Source organism: Mandrillus leucophaeus, unplaced genomic scaffold, assembly GCF_000951045.1.
Source record: "Mandrillus leucophaeus isolate KB7577 unplaced genomic scaffold, Mleu.le_1.0 Scaffold884, whole genome shotgun sequence".
NCBI classification, from domain to species: domain Eukaryota; kingdom Metazoa; phylum Chordata; class Mammalia; order Primates; family Cercopithecidae; genus Mandrillus; species Mandrillus leucophaeus.
This window is the reverse complement of record NW_012109630.1, coordinates 229,267-250,596: the sequence shown is the minus strand read 5'-3', so window position 1 is coordinate 250,596 and position 21,330 is coordinate 229,267. Positions and strand designations below refer to the sequence as shown.

Sequence of the window (21,330 nt, the reverse complement as noted above, 5' to 3'; positions counted from 1 at the left end):
GTATTTTTAGTAGAGACGGGGTTTCACCGTGTTAGCCAGGATGGTCTCGATCTCCTTACCTCGTGATCCTCCCGCCTCGGCCTCCCAAAGTGCTGGGATTACAGGCGTGAGCCACCGCGCCCGGCCTCACAGATTCATTTTCTATTTGCAAATGGGAAGATGTCCTCATATTTTGTAAAATGAAGTATTTGAAAGATTCTCACCACCAAAAGAATTTTTTAGAAGTGGATTCATGTAGGAGATGCTCACTTTTGAGATGGGCATTTTGCTACTTCTTATTTATGTATTCATATATTTTTATTTTTAATGAAGTGTAGTTCAATACAACATATTGCACAGATATTATATCTGTTCACCTAAGTTGGCTTACAAAATGGTACACATCTGTAGTGACACAATGTGAAACAAGATAGAGGATATTTCCTTCACACCAGAAAGTTCTCTTGGGTTGCTTGGTAGTCAGTTTCTCCATCTCCAGCTGAGACTTTTACCACCATAGATTCTTTTTATCTGTACTAAAACTTCATATAAATAGTATTCATTCGATTCTTTCTTTCTCTTTCTTACCTTTCTTCCCTACTTACCTCCATGTGTGTGTGAGTAGGGGACATGTCTGGCCTCATGTGCTCAATATAATTTTTAAAATAATATTGTCACATTTATCAGTAGAAATTTCATTTTTATTGCTAGTCGTTTTCATTCTATTAATTGACTAAAATTTGTTTATCCATTCTCCAGTTAATGAATATTTCGGTTGTTTCCAGTTTTGAGCTGTTATGGGTAAGGTTGTCATGAACATTTTTGTGAATATACTTTTTAAATCTTGTTTGCACTGTTGAGTGAATATCTAGGAAAGAAATTGCTGGGTAATAGGATAGATGTATGTGACTTTTTATAGAAACTGTCAAACAATTATCCAAGGTGATTTATCTTTTTTTATTTTTTATTTATTATTTATTTATTTATTTATTTATTTATTTATTTTGAGACGGAGTCTTGCATTGTCGCCTGGGCTGGAATGCAATGGCATGATCTCAGCTCACTGCAACCTCCGCTTCCCCTGTTCACGTGATTCTCCTGCCTCAACCTCCTGAGTAGCTGGGATTACTGGCGTGTGCCACCACACCCGGCTTATTTTTTGTATTTTTAGTAGAGACAGGGTTTCACTATATTGGACAGACTGGTCTCAAACTCTTGACCTCGTGATCCGCCCACCTTGGCCTCCCAAAGTGCTGGGATTACAAGCGTGAGCCACTGTGCCTGGCTGTGATTTATCATTTTATACTCCTTCCAGCAACATACGACAGTTTGTTTTGTTCCACATTGCCATCAACATTTGCTGTTATCAGTCTTTTGGATTTTTAGCCATTCCCGTGAGCCTAAAATGGTATCTCATAGTGATTTTAATTTCGAGTTCCCTGATCATTTGTATGTCATTTTTTAAAGTATTGTTCAAGTATTTTGTCTATTGTAATCTTTTAACTGTTGGTTTCTAGTTCTTTATATATTTTGGATATGAGTTCTTTTTAAAATATATGTGTGTGAATATATTTTTTTTCTAGACTTTGGCTTCTTTATTTTCTTAATGATGTCTTTTTTTGAAGTCCAGTTTATCAATTTTTTAAAAAATTAGTCATTGCTTTTAACATCCTTTCCATGAAATTTTTGCCTAATTCAGGGTTACAGAAATAGTCTCCTTTTGTTCTCCCTAGGAACTTTATGGTTTCAAGTTTTACATTTAGATTTACAATTCATCTTGAATCTTTAAAAAAACTGTGTATGAAGTGAGGTAGAGGCCATAGTTTCGTTTCTTTTCCTTTCTTTTCTTTTCTTTTCTTTTTCTCCCCTTCCTCTTAAAAATATCCTGCTTTTCTCACACCATTTGTTAGAATGATTTCCCCTCATTGAACTGACTTCCTCCCTTGGTCAAAAATTAATTGGCCTTATCTGTGGGACTGCATCAGGACTCCGTTCTCTTTCACTTACTTGTCATATATTCTAATGTCGTTGTCTTTATTATTATAAATTTAAAGCAAGTCCTAAAGTGAAATCGTGTCCTTGAGTTATTTTCTTTCCTGATTGTTTTGGCTAATCTACATCCTTTGTATTTTTTAATAACATTAAGAATCAGCTTATCAGTTTCTTCAAATAAACTTTTTTGGATTTTTGTTTTGGGTTGTGTTGAATCTAAAGATCAATTTGGTGAAGTTTTAACATCTTAACAGTATTGAGTCAACAAGTCTATGAATATGATATGTCTCTCTATTTTCTTAAGTATCATCAATTTTTCTCAGAAATATTTTACAAAATATTTTTAGTGTAGAGATCTTACATATCTTTTCTAAATGTACTCCTATTTGTTGCTTTTTGGTGCTATTGGGAATATTATTTTTTAACTTTCTAAATGCTTCTTATGAGTATATGGAATAGAAAGTATAAACAGTATATAGAGAAAGAATTTTTTAACATTAAATCTGATTTTAGCTATAGGTTTTTTAATAGATGTTTTTTGTCAGATTGAGGATAGTCTCACCCTTGTTTTCCTTACAGTTCTCATCATGGATGGATTTCAGATTTTCCTGTGTGCACTTTCTGTACCCTTTTGAGATACTCATATGGCTTTTCTCTTTTATTCAGTTCATTGGTGAATTACGTTAATTGATTTTCAAATGTTAAAGCATTTATTAGTCCACTTCACACTGACATACACGAGACTTGGCAATTTCCAAAGGAAGAGGTTTAATTGGACTCACAGATCCATGTGGCTGGGGAGGCCTTGCAATCATGGTGGAAGGCAAGGAGGAGCAAGTGACGTGACATCTTACATGGATGGCAGCAGTCAAACAGAGAGCTTGTGCAGGGCAACTCCCATTTTTAAAACCATCAGATCTCATTCACTATCACAAGAATAGCACAGGAAAGGCTCGCCCCCATAATCCAATCACCTCCCACTGGGTTCCTCCCATAACATGTGGGAACTGTGGGAGTTACAATTCAAGACAGGGTTTGGGTGGGAACACAGCCAAACCATATCAAATTACGTTCGTATTCCTGGGATAAACTTTATTTGATCATGATGCTCTACACCTTTTATATATTGCTGAATTTGTTTAATACAAATATTAGGGTTTATGGATATTGGCCTATAATTTTACTTTCCTTTAATTTATTTGTCAGGTTTCAATATCAGGATTATGCTGGCTTTATAAAATGAGTTGAGATTGTCTTGTTTTTCCTGTTTGTGTAAGATTTTCGAGTTTGTGTAAGATTGGTATTATTTCTTCCTTTAGTTTAATAGAATTTACCAGCGAAGCCATCTGGGCTCGCAATTTGCTTTGTGAAAATGTTTTTTATTATGAATTCAACTTCTGCAATAGTTATGGATCTATTTTTAATTTTGACTTTCTGTTTTTTGTTGTCTCAATTTTGGTTAGTGGTGTTTTGCATGGGATTTGTCCATTTCACTTCAACTGTTGAGTTTATTGTATAACATTGTTCATATTGTTCTATTATTATCATTTTATATTTTTAGAAGCTGTAGTGATGGCATTTTTAAAGCATGTACTATGTGCTTGTCACTGTGCTGCCTGCTTTACGTAGATTATTCTATTTTATTCTATTTGGTTCTGTATTAGGTACATTAGAAATTCATGCCTACTCAGTGGCTATACAAATCACTCCTAGTTTTTATCATCCATTTGACTGAGGCACATCCCCAACTGGTAGTCCAAAGTCCTAAAACATCAGGGGTCCCAGGGGCCACATAGATATGCACAACTTGAAACTAGCTTCCCATTTTTGGCATGTAGCTGACCTGTGGTATGTTGAGAGGTTGCCAGACTGCTCTATATCCTCATGCTCTAGGGTACTATTACAGTTCCTTTAGGTAATACTTTAAGAGATCTTGTCTGAAGTAATGTAGTCTTAAGTTCTTTTTCCTTTCCTAGTTGGTCATATGTTCTTTTTAATACATGCTACAGATTCCTGCAGTATTTATGATGTTTGTTAAAAGTATAAATGCATCTGTGAAAATGATAATTTACATCACTGGCAATAGTTACTGAATGGTTGAATGCAGTGGAACACTTGTTCTCTTCCATTATATAAGCTCTCTGTATTCTGAAAAAGTGGATCATACTATTCTAGTTGTAATTCTTATCTCTTCTGTTTGATAAAAATCCTAATATTACTTTTCATCAGACTAGAAAGATCCTTATGATCTCTAGAAAGGCTACAGACAGGGACATGTATAAAGAGTATAGATTCTCTTTAGTCTCCCCTGAGAAAAATTTTTGTTGGCAGTAAATAGCAATATTTATTAATTTATTAATAATTAACAATTGCTATTAAAATAGCAATATTTTTATTAACAGTAAATAGCTTTGAACTTCCCTCATTTGATCTTTTGTTTAAATTTAAACCTGTTTTTTCTTATACTAGGTCAATATTTTTTAATGCTTTTCGAAAAGTAAAATATCATATAGAAATTGATATTGGTAGCTGTGACAGCTGGGGGTAGGCTGTTTTCCTGCCTAACAGGCAACATCCCTACACTATGTAATGCACTGTGTACCATTTCCCAACCTGAGAGGCTACTTCGGTTTTGCTGTTAACGTGTTTTATAAATATGATTTGCTCATTACTATATCTGCAATTTTTCTCACCTTGTTCCCAACCTCTGCCACAGTTTGAAATATCCTAATTTTAGCCCCAGACCTACCCACTTAGCTTTCAAGAGTCCAGCTGAAGTAAGTCCTGCGTCTTCCTCAAAGCCTTCCTAGACCACCTCAGATTTCCTGACTCTCCTTGTCTTCTAAGTTTCAGCAGTGTCTGTTGTGTGACCCACAAAATCGGGCATGTGAATATGGATTGTCCATGTTTTTATCTCATTGACCCAGCCTTATAAGCTTGCTGAGAAGAGACGTCTCTTCTGCTGCCTTTGAGCAATAGCCATGGTGCTGGGTACAAGAAATAATTTTGATTGAAAATGATTTTTCATTTTTTACCCTATTGAAATTTAGGAAGAAATGTTATTATCAACTAACTGAGAGAGCAACAAAACAGTAGAACCTCTCTTTTTCAAAGTGCCTGGTCAGTTTTAGAGTGAGCATTGATTCAGAGGGTTCAGATAAGGGCCCAGGTCCTTGTCCACACCACATCTTTGAGAGTTGTCCAGGCTGAAGAAGAGAACAAAACGCCATCAACTGCTGTACAGCCTGTGTTTCAGTAGACTCTGAGGGACACAGCCTTATCACAGGGCATAGAGATTAACACATGTAATTCTTTGTAAAGTGAAAAGAGAATGCGTTGCTGAGAGTGAAAGGAATGGTTTTACAGTACAGCAAGTGCTGCCATGGACACCCTGGCCATAGAACCACCCACAGAGTAAACAGAGCACAGGATTTCAAAGAGAAAAGAAATCATGATTTTCCAAGGGAAGAAGTAATAGGATCGTAATGGATGTGGAACCTCTTTTTTGTTATTTTTCTGTATATTCTCAGAATAATGCCCACTTGTTATCCTGGATTCTCCCAAGAGTAAAATGAAACTGTGGTCATCGGCATTATCATTGTCATTATAATCTTCCTCTTTCTTCTACGCAAATAATCATTTTTTAAAACACATAGAATAGTGAGTTTTTATGCTGTGTAACATTTGCTCTGGACATCCTTAAGCAAAATCACATGAGAAATGTTACTTCAAGTCCACTAAGTCTGTCATAGGTGAGAATAATTTCTTGGCAGGGGAAATATGTCTTTTTTTAATAGTTCTTCTATTTATACTTATAGGTAAACCTTTGAATTTGTAAGCAAAAAGCATTGCCAGAAGCTCTTATTTGGAGATACTGAGGCATGTGTTTGTTAATCTGGAAATAAAGAAAAACCCTGATATTCAAACCCAGCAATGAATTTTATGGTGATATTGCAGGCTAATTGTTTTATTGTTGTAATGCATTATTTAACCATGCAGCCCTGCCTTTCTTACATGCACATACTATTTAATTCCTTGAGCCTGAATTTCCTTGTCTGTAAAATGGAGATAATGTATATGTGACTTGTAATGATGTTGTGAGGATATAAATAACGAGTGAATAATTTAGCAGAGCAACTGGTACTTAATAGGTTCTCAAGTTATTTCAGTCTAACCATAAAAATAATATTGCCACTGGCTTTGAATTCTAATTTCATTTTTTCATATGAAGTGGACAACAGCTTAAAAATTATAAAGGTTTCAAATAGTTTTACTACTCGCAGCCAAGACACACTGTATAATCCCACATCAATGGATCTTAGTAGTATAAGGAACTGAATAGCAAGGAAGAAACTGAGTTAGAACTCTGGTCTATTTTAAATGATAAATACTAACCGCGATGTAAAACCATTTATGCGTTTCCTCAATAACTCTACTTTGAAAGTGCACACCATTTTTAAAGTAAAAGCACATTTAAGATTGATAGTAAGAAAAATTTACTACTTGTTCCTGCATCAAGGTTATAGAGCAAATAATACAATGAAGGTATTATACATATTCGTAGATATATATGATTATAGTTTACACCAGCCTATCACATGAATCAATTTGTAAAAACTCTCTTGTTTCCAAAGAGAGTACATATGTTATGGCCTCTACCATGGAAACTAAACCAACTTGGAAATAGCAATAATGTCCTTAATTCAGTAATTCTTTTTCTTTTAGCTGTGTTTTTCCTCTGGGTAAACATGTCTGCACACTGGATTTCTTTCTAAATCTGAGTGTCCTCTCTGGCCATATTGAAGAATGTGCTTACTGTACTGTTTCATTAAACTGCTGTGTTATCGGGTAATTGTTTAAACATAATGCCATAGCACTATCAAAAGGAAAGGTGAACTAATGGCATTTGCAAATGTCAGGGATTATCTTAACACTTTTATTATAGTTTATAAAAAGTAGGTTCAGGGCATTTCATGGCAATTATTTCTACAGAAATTGGTTATTTAAATAAATTGCTAATTATCTGAAGATGACAGTATTGAAAATGCTACTAATGAGTTGTTTAATAAGTGTAGCTTGTGGTGGCCACCTACAGGTTGAATATAGAAAGAACATACGTATAGACTAATTATGCCTAGTAAATGCCGTATATTTTTCTCTCTAGTGACATTTAAAGATGTTTAGCTCTTCATGCCATCTTTTGAGACTTGGACAGTATAGTGAGTTTCTAAGCTCCTGATAAATTTGGTTTTGGATCTAAAACAAATTTCACTTTGCTTCTGTAATTGTCTTTGTCCTATTATTGTTGGACATTATCTTTAGTTATAGCTGTTATGATTTTATAATTTATCATCTGAACTGGGATACTTTTAGACCAAAGGTAGATAGCTATTGTTCCATCATGTAATTACAAATAAATATGGGTATAATAAACTGGGACTCTCCTGGGCAAACTGGTCTATATGATTACTCTGGTTGTGCAATTACTAACTACTCTACTTCTAATTTAATTTTTATCCAACAATTAATATCATGCCTATTTTTATATAATGTTAATTTTTATGCTTTTATCATACCTGGATAATATATCTTTATTAATTATAACAATTATTATTATTAACTCTTCTTTCTGAAGCTTAATTTATATCCAGACATTTAAAATCAGGAAGCAGCATAGCATTGTGGTTAAGAGCATGGTATTGGGAGTCAGGTAGGCCTGATTCAAATACTGAACCCACACTTTCTAACAGAGTGATCTTGAGCATGCGGCATTTATCCCTACTGAATCTCAGTTTACACATCTATGAAAATAGAGACAGAAATACCTATTTCATAGTAATGTCACCAGCACAATGTATGCAAAAATAAGTAGGAAAATACCTGTCAATTGGAAAATATTCAAAAGAGGAGCATTTATATTTAACATATTTAATCTTAAAAGTCCATTGTAACTCATACTTGCTTCTTTTCCAAGTCAATCACTGATATCTACTGGAAAACTATAGAGCATGTAAAATTGCTCGTAAACTACCAAGAAGAAGTTATAGTATCCCCAAATTTTGAATTGGAAGAGAAAAACTAATCCAATATTTCCTATAGTACAGAGAAGTCTTTCTGTTGCATCTTGCTGTCAAGTAGCCGTCAAGATTCAAGGAACAGGGAAGTCCCATTGTAGCTGCTTTCATTGCTGAATTTACAATAAATTAATTATAAAAATAAGAATAAGAAAATCAATTATGTATGCTGAAATGTTCGTTCCAATTTTCTACATAGGATAAGCCCTTTTTTTCATGGTTATCCTTCAAATATTTGGAGACTGTTTATAGGATTTCTTTTAATCACTGTATAGATGTATATGATATGTGTGTAAGAAAGACAGATCAAGAGAGGTCATCCTATTCACTCTGTTGTGTTTGTAGATCTTTTATCTAAAATATTGGACACAGAACCAAACACGTTCTTTGTAATGTACAGAGGATAGAATCACTGTATATTCCATATGTAAAAATGTCACATCATATGTTCTGATGGTTCTTGTAAGGTGAATTTTAGGGACATTATAAAAATAGATATTTTTACTACAGAAGTAAATTATAACACCGTTTTATCAAAAAGAATCCAACAATAAAAAGTGTGTGTGTGTGTGTGTGTGTGTGTGTATATATATATATATTTGAAAGATCTTCAACCCCTTTACAGTGCACCCCCTTTTCCAGAGATGATACCTGTGAACAATATGAAATTCAACATTACATGCATTTACATGCACACATAATAAATGTAATCACATACTTTTTTGCCAACAATGGTACCATACCATATATATTGCTCTGCTACTTGTGATTAACTTTTAACATTATAAATTAGAGCTATTTGCATCTCAATTTTAAAGGTTTTCTAGTATATCATACATTGATAAACTATAATTTATTTAATAGAGTAGCTACTCATGATCCTTTAGATTGTTTTTCACGATTTTGCTACAGAAAATAATACTCCCAAGAACACAGTATATATGTAATTTTCTGTCTAAGCACTAACAGACAGATTCTGCAAAAAAGACTTAGAATATGTATATATTATACACACACACACATGCGTTGCAAATCACACTTAAAAATCTAATAAAGATTGATTCACACAGATACACACATTTACTACCATAGACTCAAGCTACGAATATTCATAATTTTGAAACCAATGAAATAGCATATGGATTGCAAAGGATCCCCAAATGTTATATCTAGGAATAAATATTAACAACCCTTAAAAATTAAGTGTTTATTTTTATATGGTTATAGCTGAATGTTTATTTTTCTGATCCATTTTCTCTGGCTTTGACACTAATATTAGCTTATATACAGTATAAGCTAGGCACTGTTCCAAGTCCTTCCCATGAGTTGTATCATCTAATACATCCCAGCTCCCTGGAATGTTATTAGTATTAATGTCCCTGTTTTTCAATTAAGGAAAACTGGTGTTTTAGGCAGTTGAGGAGCTTGCTTTGTCAAAGCCACAATTATATAAAGCAAATGGTCTGAGATTTATACCTAATTGGTTGGACTTATTCTGTGTTCTCATAGCATCAGGCCCTACTGATACTAGTTTTCTTAGGCAAAAACAATCCAAAGATGGTCCTTTTTGTAATTGCTGCATAGTTACTTCTCAATAATAACTGAAAATGGGAACTTTCATGTCACAGAGACTTGATTTTTAATCATAGTACATCCTTTTTAAACTATGTGACACTAGGCAAGTTATTTATTCAACTTGAGCTTCTCCTTCTTTATGTACAAAATAGAGAGGACAGCGCCTAGCTTCAGAGTTATAATTAAAGTACACAGTGTACATGAAACCCCTGCCTCAGTGTCTGCACGTGGAAATCACTCTATGAATGAGTGATCCTACTCATTCCACTAACAGTGGCTGACACTTTCAGAACGGAGAATGGCTCTCTTTGGTGAATATTATTAATTCTCTTGCTAAAAATAAATGCCTGGCACTTGCTAGGTACTGAGTTATTTAATATGAATCCACTAGGAACATATTGAATGCATTATGAAGCAGATAAACATAGCTATGAAGATATGAAGACTTGGAGAAAATATGAAAAATTCAACTAAAATTAAAACATTTTCAGAAGAAAATTTTTAGCTTTTCTAAAAACACTAAAATAAAATCAAATAATCAACTTTATTTTTTCCCTTCCTTCTCTTTAAATTATGTATCTCTACATATAACCCTAGATCTTTTTAGTACTTCAGTTTCTGGTTGAATTATGCAAATATTCTCAGAGGACTCTAATCCATGTGTAAAGATGTTATTTTTAAATAGCTGTGTCTCATGTATTTATTAGTATATTAACTTCATTAACATTTTACACTTGTTTTAGTAAAGCATAAATTTGTTGGTGCTTCATTTATACGTAGTTTATAAAAATCAATCTCTCACCTCCTAAATCCTTGAAATTCTTGATTTACTAATTTTTTTTCTTTTGGATGATGCTAAAACTATTAACAATTAGACAGTCAAGGTTCAATTTCTAATGAATTTGTTATCCACTTAATTCATTATATTTTAATTAATGTAAGCAAATTAAAACTACATTTTCTTTTTGCATACACAGTGAGCACGAATGAGTATTATAACCCAATTTCTGTTTTATTGCCAGCTAGAACTATTATCAGGGAGTTTATTGTGGACTTAGTTCTAACAATTAATTGTGCAACAGTCGCTGTCCTAGGAGTCAAATGATTAGGGGAAAAAAAACAAACAGAATTAAACTCAATTATTCAAAATTCCAGTTATTTAGCATATGTCCCACACTCTCTTGCTCATTAAAAAAATCCTTTCTTCTTCAAGGATTTAGTCATGCGAAGTACATCTCTGCCTCCTTTTCACCAATAAACTTGAGTTCAGATATTGCCATTAAAATCCATGTACATTTTGCTTCTCAAAAAAAAAATTCTTAAATATATTGATGTCAGCCTTTGAGACTTTTTTCCTTTGGAGTCAAAGTAATCTTCTTCAACATTATGACACTGCTAAATGGCAGCTGTTAGGAAAAGAGAAAAAGGAGGGGATGTGTGTGGTCCTCTTAAGGTTTCAGAGGATAAAGTTCTGTCATCATAGGCATCATGCTTTTGTCTCCAATTTAAAAATTGGTTTTAATTGCATCACTAAACACACAAGAACACAGAAGGTAATGTCAAAGTAAACTACATAAATGCTGCCTCTGAAAGCAATTGTCCTTGAGGGTAGTACAAATTATAACAGCAAACACTTCTACAATTTTTATTATGTGAAATAATAAAAATGGCCTTTTAATAATTTTATAGTAATAATAATAAATGGCCTTTTATATATTATGTAATTTATTCTTCAAAACAGTTCTATGAAGATGTTATTATATTTTTTTATTATTTTATAGATGACAAAATTGAGATTCAGTAAGATTTAAAATGTTTCACAAAGTCACACAGCTTATAAATGGAACTTAAGATTTGAACCTCAGCGGTTGACCCAATTGTCTGTCTGATGTTGGTAGCTAGTTCATCCTCAGATTGCCTTCTTGATAGAATTCATATTAATAGTATTTATAAAATGTATAATGCTCTAACAAATGTGAATTGTTTCTAATGGAATACTGGTAGAGAATGAGTAACTGGATTCAAATTATTACCTTGAAATAACCTACTACAACAGTAAGACCTGGTGTTTTGTGAGTCAAGCGTACATATATAGTTAGGACACAAACTGATGAACCAGGAAAAAAAAGCCATAGGTGCTTAAAAAATATTTTGTGGATAGACAGATGAATGGATAAATGAAGATTGAGTAAGGAACCTGATTGTCATAATACATTAATACACACATATCAATATGTAATACTATAGCCAATGATAGTGTTTCTGAAATTGTATTTAAAATGATATCTGACAAACGAGAGTTCATTTTCTTAAGAAAAATACTTTTCACCAAAATCAGATTGATTAACAATTCAAAATCTCTGCATTACTAAAATGTTTTTCTAAAACATGAATCAATCCAAAAATGTTCTGTATAATTTATCTAAGACAATCTATGAATTCAACACACTGATTTGTATTTTAAATTGTGACTACAAGGAGGGCCTAGATTGATTAGAGACCAAAAGTTACAGTTCAGTCTAGTCCACCAGGAGAGCCACATAATGCAAATCAAAGTTCTTGGTAGCAATGTTACAACTCATAAGTCCAGTTTATTTTTTGTTTGTTTGTTCGAACCTGCAGCTTGTTTCAAAACGTAGGAACTCAGTGGCTTGATTTTTATTGGAGGATTCCACACAGTTGAAGTAGAATGACTTGATGTAACTGAATTCCCTATTAGGTTCAACTGGCCACCCCATGTAGATGAGGGCTTAATTTAAATTGCATGTTACCTATTAGTTCATTTAAGTGTATAGGATTTCAATTTCTTGATTTAAACCTTGTTGTTTCCTTAAGGATAGAGCCCGTATACACATTCCTTGAACTTCTCAAACTGGCTTCTTCCTCCCTAGTCTTTGGTCTAAAATCATTAATCGCTGTAGCAGTGACAGAATTTTAAAAGACCTTTATCTCAATAAATGTAATTCAGGAAGTCTTTATGATTTTAATTGGCATATGTACAATTTTGTATGGCATTGATATATGTATTTTCTTTTAAACCAAAAGTTTTATTTTTATCTTGAACCTATTATTATTTCATTTGTTATTTTAAAACTAAAAATGAATTCTATATAACAATTTAGAAAGATCTAGTTTCCTTCTAGAAACCATTCTTAGTGGGTGAAGTCATTCTTAAAACCTATTCCCCATAAAAATGCTGAGAACAGGTAGATTATATTTCATATTAAATCAGTTGAGCTATAAAAAAATCAAATTGGGTTTATAATGGAAATAAAAACTGACTTTACTATAGTCCAGCAACAGAGAGATCATTTCTTCATTTTTTGGATCTCATTTCCTCAGAGAACACAGTTACTCTTAAATTTTAAAAAAATACTTTTATTTTTGAATTATTTTTCTGTTCATTAGGTACATTATAAAAATTCTTAGAAAGGAATAAAAACATAAATTAGAAAATGTCTTATTGACCTAATTGAACATCTTCAAATGCCAATAAGAATTTGCTGATTTGTTTAACACCTGTGTAGTAATGTTGCCCTTTAAGTGTCACTGGTTGATTTTTCAAAGCTGTGTTGCCATTTTATGTCCATTAATATCAATTGGAATATGTGGCCAAATCCCTGTATACCACTTTGAAATTTTACCCCTTACTGTTAATGATAGTCTTCTAACAGTGGAGATAGAAATAAATTATTTATCTACTTAGCTCAAATTTACTCTCTTGGGTCAACTAAATAAGGGAGAAAAAAAAAACAATATTTCTTTATTACTTCAAAGTAGTGTGTATGTAAAGAAGCCATTGGGTTAATATGTATTGACTGTGTCAGTTATATTGTGCGGAGATAGCTGTGTGTCTATCAAAAAGTTTGTTATAAATTTCTTTAAAAATGCCTTCCTTTAACTTTTATTGTTATGTAGATTTTTTAGTATAACTAAAGATGTGTATATACATATGTGTGTTTTTGTATTCTCACTATAAATTCTGTCCACAAAATTAGCCTTTTTATGGTTAAAACATAAAAACTGTGAGGAATCACTGATAGATAATATAGAATTAGAATCTTAATGTCCATTTTCTAATTTGCACAACTTAACACTTTGTATTCAAAATGTCTGTTATGAATTTTGAAGTGTCAGTACTCAATATTCCTAACTAAGAAATACTATAGTAATATGTAGAGGAAGATGTTTTAGGTGTGGGAGCCACAAGTAGACATTTCCACAAACATTTTTGTGTTGAGTACAAAAGCATTAGTCGTGAAAAGGTTCGATTTTATCTGAAACAGATATGAACAGGATAAAAAGAAAGCCACCTATATTTTCTTTTCTTTTCTTTTATTTCATTTTATTTTTTTTTTTATTTTTTTGAGATGGAATCTTGCTCTTGTTGCCCAGGCTGGAATGCAGTGGCGCGATCTCAGCTCACTGCAGCCTTTGCCTCCCAGGTTCCAGCGATTCTCCTGCCTCAGCCTCCCAGGTAGCTAGGATTACAGGTGCGTGCCACCACGTCCAGATAATTTTTGTATTTTTTAGTAGAGATGGGGCTTCACCATCTTGGCCAGGCTGGTCTCAAACTCCTGATCTCAGGTGATCCATCTCTCTCGGCCTCCCAGAGTGCTAGGATTACAGGTGTGAGCCACCACTCCCAGGCTCTTTTTTAGACTTTATTTTTTAGAGCAGTTTAGGTTCACAGCAAAATTGAGAATAAGGTACACAGATATTCAGTATATACACCGCTCCAACACATGCATGACCTCCTTCATTATCAACATTCCCCACTAGAGTGATACATTTGTTATAATCGATGAACGTGCGTTGACACATACAGCCTAACCACCCAAAGTCCAAACTTTACAATAGGTTTCACATTTGGTGTTGTGCATTCTACGAGTGTAACAGATACATTCTCTAAGTGGGTTTTTTGTGTGTGTAAATGTATAACAACATGCATCTACCATTATAGTATATACAGATTTTCACTGTCCTAAAAATCCTCTTTGCTCTGCCTATTTATCCCTCCCGTTCACTCCTTACAACCACTGATATTTTCACTGTCTCCACAGTTTTTCTTTTCCAGAATGTCATATCGTTGGAATCATATGGTATCTAGCCCTTTCAGATTGAAAGCTTGTTTTTTTAACTTTTTGTTTCTTTTCTTATTTAATTATTTTATTTTATTTTTTAAATTTAATTTAATTTAATTTTAAGTTCTGGCCAGTTTTTAAAGGAAAGCTGTGTGAGCTACCTCAGAGTAAGCACTCCAGTAAATACATATTGATATTGCTGGTGACTAGTGGTGGCGGAGGTGATGACAAAGAACTCACCACATGAGGCTGAACCAGTTGTTTGGTTATGGTGTTTGTGGTGCCCTGGTTTAAGGCAATGTCATATTCTTGCATAAATTGAACTGTCTTTAGTTCAGAAAATGCTTAAAGGGCCCCTGACTTATAAGGGAACACCAGGAATATCAAATTATATTCATTTATTATGAAAGCATCAATGTACTCTGGGATGTTTAACATTTGATAATTCAAAGTAGCTTTAGTACAATATATTCATTTAAAAAATAGCCCCAAAGTATTCCTTCCATCTATACAATTTTTATTACTATTAGGGAATAATATACTGGTAATGTCTGGCTAATTAAATATTTAAATACTAAATGCAAACACTCTACTGGATTCTAGTAAATTCTCTTTAACTTGATTAAAACTTTCTAATACGTGAAAAATTGAATTAGACTCCCAATTTTTTTTTCAAATTGTGGGAAGTACATATAAAAAGCAACATGGAATCTGTAAGTTCATCGGCACCTTGCCTTTTTTAACAGAGTCTATGTTCACAACAGCTGCTTAGTACTCTGCAGAAACATAACATGACTGTATGTCTATTGATGCGCTATATGTGATTGTTTTTCTTTTCAAAATCTGCTGTTCCTTGTTGTTTTTTGTTTGTTTGTTTTTGAGACAATCTCACTCTGTCACCCAGGCTGGAGTGCAGTGGTGTGATCTCGGCTCACTGCAACCTCTGCCTCCTGGATTCAAGCAATTCTCCTGCCTCAGCCTCCCAACTAGCTGGGATTACAGGCGCCTGCCACCACGCCTGGCTAATTTTTGTTTTTGTATTTTTAGTAGCGATGGGATTTCGCCATGTTGGCCAGGCTGGTCTCAAACTCCTGACCTCAGGTGATCCACCCACCTTGGCCTCCCAGAGTGCTGGGATTACAGGCGTGAGCCACCGATGCTCAAATGTTCTATGCAGTCTTTTACACATTACTGTATATCAAAATGTAATATGCATGTAATGTGCGTGCATAGAGAAATCTGTGTTTGCTACACCTACTTGTATAACATATCTAAATTCAATATTAGTATCAAAGTCCTTAAAATTAAAAAAAAAATCCATTGACAAATTAACATGCCTTAAAACATAGCATTTATATACTACATATGTACACATCTTAAACAGAGATAAAGTACTTTGAAATTTGTCCGGTATGACACCGTCATCACATGATAGTAATAGAAGTAATATAAGACAGTATACTCAAGTGGTCAGTGTGCTAACCATTGATTATTCTGACTTTGTGTAGGGACAGCAATCAGACCTATTGCTTTGAGAGCTGTGACCTCCATTGCTCGTGCTCTGCCTGGATTTCCCATTTTGGCTACTGGTGGAATTGACTCTGCTGAAAGTGGTCTTCAGTTTCTCCATAGTGGTGCTTCAGTCCTCCAGGTAATCACTGTGTTTGTCTGTCCCTTTTAAAAGTCTCCATCTCACAAATACAATGTAAGTTATGTGACAAAAAAAAAAAATAGATTCTTTTTTGGGCCTCTTGAAAAGGAGGACATTTGGGATCAAAATGGCAGCATGTATTAAGTTTCTCTGATGAGTTAAGGAGAGACCTGAGGTTTGTTTCCTGTCCTTTGAGGGCTTATGAACCCACTGTGTTTTTCTAATGTATTTATTCACCCATGTGTTTCTGAAATAAATGAGATCAGGTACCCAAATGCATACTGTCCTACTGGAAAAACAACACATGAGGAAATCTGGGTAAAAGTAAAATCTCAATTGAAAAACAAAATGAAATCAAGGGTATGAAAATCTATGTCATTACCAAATTTGATCCTAAGGTTCCTGAAGGATCCAGGAACCATTGCCAAAGAAGGAAATTATTGGCTTTATAACTTTTAAAATATAAAATAAATTGGTTGTTCAGCTTCTTATAGTACAAAGGTGAGAGAATTTCTTCCCTTGTCCTCTTAAAGGGATGCTGTGAGATGTAGTGAATTGTACTCTTAATAACACCCCTAAAATAATGAAAATTAGACTTTAAAAATTATTCATATTCTTTTTAAAAATAATGTTGCTCAACATGGGCTTAGTACTATCAGCACATTTTAGCATAAGAATTTCTCATTCAGGTTTTGTAGTCTGAATTGACCTACGGACAAAACTTTTTATATGACTAGACTGTGAACTCTCTGGTAATACTCCATTAATAATGACTTCTCACTACTTAGCATTGATGGTAATTGGAAAGCAGAAAGTTTAGCATCACATATTCTCTGGCAAAAGGGTTGAGTGTAAAGAGTTCATGTTGCTAATTTGACAATCAGAATTAACATTGTCCTATGAAATACCTACAATCTAAGGTGGAAATACTATGTATTAGAAAGCTAACGGAGGCAGACTTTTGCTTCCAAGAAGATGGAATAGATTTACTTTTCTCTATGCCTCTCACACTATACAACTAAAGACCCTTATATATAAAACTCATATAAGAAGACTGAAAGGTGGAGAGAAGGCAGATTGGCTAGGGATCTCAAGACCCAAGAAACAACACAGTGGTGGGTTACCTGGGATTTTTTTCATCACATATCTCACACTTAGAGCCAAAGAAGCCCAACAACCCAGAAACAACAAGAGGCATAGACAAAAAGCCTGCTTTCTCTAACCAAAGAGCCAGGAAAGGGGCAGCCTAGCAAGAGAGAAAACTTTTAGACATAAATCCTCTACTTCACCCAACACCACAGATAAATATTCCATCCCTACACCTATCCATGCAAGCAAAGGACAAGTAGGGATCTTAGATGTCCACCCTTGCCAAGCAGTCTCACATCCCCACTGGGGAAAAAATGAGCCGTCACCCCCATCCCATGTCAGAAGCCTGGACTTCTACCCTCACCTGAGAGTAATGAGGTGTCCCTCCTCCTCCCTTCTGCAGTAGTAGTAGAGGAGGTCTAGTAGAGACTGGGGACCTTCATCATCACCATGTGGTAATAAGGCCACTCTCCTTTCCTCCTTCTTACGGTGTCAGTGAAGGCCAACTAGGGAGCAGCAACAAGGCGTGCCTGCACCTCTCAGCCAGGGGTGTATCAGTGCAGGCTTACTGGAGAGCCAGAATTCTCACCTCCTTCCAGCAGTAACCAGAAGCCATGCCCCTCGGGTGTCCAAGAAAGCCAAGTAAGATACCTAGGCTTCTGTCTGGTATTAAGGAGGTGGCGTTCTCCACTTCCCCTGCCAAACTGACACCAAGGAAGGCTAGCAGAAGCAGAAAGTTTAAGATCAAGAGTCTCTTAATATTATACCAAAATTGTCAAGATTTCAATTAAAAATTACTCATCATACCAAGACCCAGGAAAACCTCAAGCTGGATCTTAAAAAAGAATTGATAGATGCCCACATTAACATAACAGAGATACTATAATTATCTGGCAGAAATCTTAAAGCCTCCATTTTAAAATTGCATTAAGCAACTACAAGTGTGACTGAAACAAATGAAACAACAGAAAGTCTCATCAAAGTAGTAGAAGATATAAAGATGGAAATTTTGGACTTAAAACTGCAGTCACTTAAATACAAAACTCAACTGATGTGTTCAATAGTAAAATGAGAGAACATAAGAAAGAATCAGGGGGCTGGGTGCGGTGGCTCACACCTGTAATCCCAGCACTTTGGGAGGCTGAGGCGGGCGGATCACGAGGTCAGGAGATGGAGACCATCCTGGCTAACACGGTGAAACCCCATCTCTACTAAAAAAAAAAAAATACAAAAAAAAAAAAAATTAGCCGGGCGTGGTGATGGGCACCTATAGTCCCAGCTACTCGGGAGGCTGAGGCAGGAGAATGGCGTGAACCCGGGAAGCGGAGCTTGCAGTGAGCTGAGATCCGGCCACTGCACTCCAGCCTGGGCGACAGAGCGAGACTCCGTCTCAAAAAAAAAGAAAGAAAGAATCAGGAATCAGGGAACTAGAAGACAGAGCAATAGAAATTGACCAATATGAAAAACAGAGAAAAAAAAGACCGAAGAAAAGAATGAAAACAGCCCTCAGGGAACTGTGGGACTATAACAAAAGATGTAACATTTATGTCCTTAGAGTCCCAGAGGAGAGGTGAAAAAAGTAGGAGAGGAAAAAAAAATGGCTGAAAATATTCCAATTTTTGCAAAAGACATAAATCTGCAGATTCAAGAAGTTAAGGTAAACTTCCAAAGAGGGCAGCTTCAGAGAAATCCATACCAAAATCCATCATAGTCAAATTTCTGAAAACTGAGGAAAAAGATAAAACCTCGACAGCAGCAAGAAAAAAATGACACCTTACTTATTGGTGACAAACAATTCTAATGACAGTGGATTTCTCATCACAAGCCATGGAGTCTGGAAGGAAGCGGGACATTTTTCAAATGCTAAAACAAGAACTGTCAACTCAAAATCCTGTATCCTTCAGAAATGAACGAGAAATCAAGACATTCCCAGCTGAAGAAAAACTAACAGCATGTATTGCCAGGAATCCTTAACTGAAAGAATGGCTAAAGGAAGCTTTTTCAGAAGAAAGGAAATGATAAAAGAAGGCACCTTAAGATATCAAGAAGGAAGGAAGAATATGGAGCAGTGTCTTCAAAAAGAATCTGGAAGATGAGAGTATCCAGGCTTGCATATCACCTGAATTTATTTTCATGAACATGTAGAAATGCTTGGGCTGAAGGATACAATTGAGTTATGAGTGGGTTTCAGAAGAGACTCTTGCTCATGCTCAGGTGTGACCATGAGCAAGTCATGCATGGAAGTAAAGATTATTGGCTGTCTACCACGTGCTGCTAGTAACTGCTGCTACATACAGTATTTCCACAACCTACTTGAGAGTGAAGTTTTCAAATCTGTATTTTTTAATTGACATCAACTAAGGATTGGTGGATAAAAGTGGTGGATGTGGCTTGGCTCTGTGTTCCCACCCAAATCTAACCTTGAATTGTAATAATCCCCACATGTTGTGGGAGGGACCTGGTGGGAGGCAGTTGAATCATGGGGGCAGGTCTTTCATGTGCTTCCCTGATAGTGAATAAGTCTCATAAGATCTGATGGTTTTATAAAGGGGAGTTTCCCTGCGCATGCTCTCTTGCCTGCCACCATGTAAGACGAGACTTTGCTCCCCGTTTGTCTTCCACGCTATTGTGGGGCCTCCCCAGCCATGTGGAACTGTGAGTCAATTAGACCTCTTTCCTTTATAAATTACCCAGTCTCGGGTATGTCTTTATTTAGCAGCATGAGAACAGACTATAGTCGCATGACTAGCAATGGAGCCAGAATTCCCATCTAGAGTTTCACAGCCACAAAACAAATACTCTTCCAACTGGACACATGGCCTGTCTTCCCTCACAGAATCTGTAAGACGGAAATATTAGTAATACACAAGTCTTCCATGCCCACTCAAAGCTTACATGTTCAGGCTGTAGCTTACCTCTTAGAGTCAAGATTCTGTGAAGAGAAGAAATGTGAAATCATAGAAAACTAAAGGAGAGTTATATGTCCTGCGTGTGGATGTGTACTCAGGATGCAGAGCCTTGTATGTAAATTTACAATAGAGTACCATGTGTCCTCACAGAAATGAATGGTGAGATAATTATTCAAATGTCAGCTTCTGCTTAGGCTCCCCTTAGATGGAAAATCAGAAACTCACTGACTATGCACATGAAGCCTGTTGTATTCTGTACATGAAAGTTCCCTGGAACTGGAACTGCAAGAACCAGTGGGACAGTTCTGGGGCAAGACCTTTGCCGTCTCTCTTTTGTGGTCCATGTTATTTCTTCTTCAGAAGAAACTTAAATTCTGTCCACTCTTGTTCTCTCCATGACTTACTCTTGCCTCCTCTGAACTTCTTTCACATAGCTGTCATGACCCTTTGACCCACTCCACATTGTAGCCTTTTAGCTCTCATTTCTCCATGACGTGTCTCACTAGCTTACTGTCTGTTGACTTGGATTTCTTTTTTTTAACTTTTATTTTAAGTTCGGGGTATGTGGGCAGGTTTGCTACATAGGTAAACTTGTATCATGGGATTTGTTGTAGAGATTATTTTATCACCCAAGTATTAAGCCTAGTACCCATTAGTTATTTTTCTTGATCCTCTCCCTCCTTCCATCCTTCACCCTCTGATAGGCCCCAGTATGTCATTCCCCTCTATGTGTTCATGTGTTCTCATCATTTAGCTTCCACTTCTAAGTGAGAACATGCAGCATTTGGTTGTCTGTTCCTGTATAACTTTGCTAAGGATAACGGCCTCCAGCTCGCTCCTGCAAATGACACGATCTCATTGTTTTTTATGGCTGAATAGTATTCCATGGTGTACATGTACCACATTTTCTTTATCCCGTCTATCATTGATGAGCATTTAGGTTGCTTCCGTGTCTTTGCTATTGTGAATAGTGCTGC

The 21,330-nt window shown here is 35.2% G+C and overlaps 1 protein-coding gene across 1 annotated transcript in view; it reads left to right on the top strand.

Annotated features, from left to right (window-relative positions):
• Positions 1–21,330, top strand: part of DPYD (dihydropyrimidine dehydrogenase) — a 903,050-nt gene that overhangs the window by 716,468 nt on the left and 165,252 nt on the right. The window contains exon 19 of the mRNA XM_011969334.1: positions 16,213–16,355. Within this exon, the coding sequence (XP_011824724.1) occupies positions 16,213–16,355 (143 nt within the window). The remainder of the gene's footprint in view (positions 1–16,212; positions 16,356–21,330) is intronic.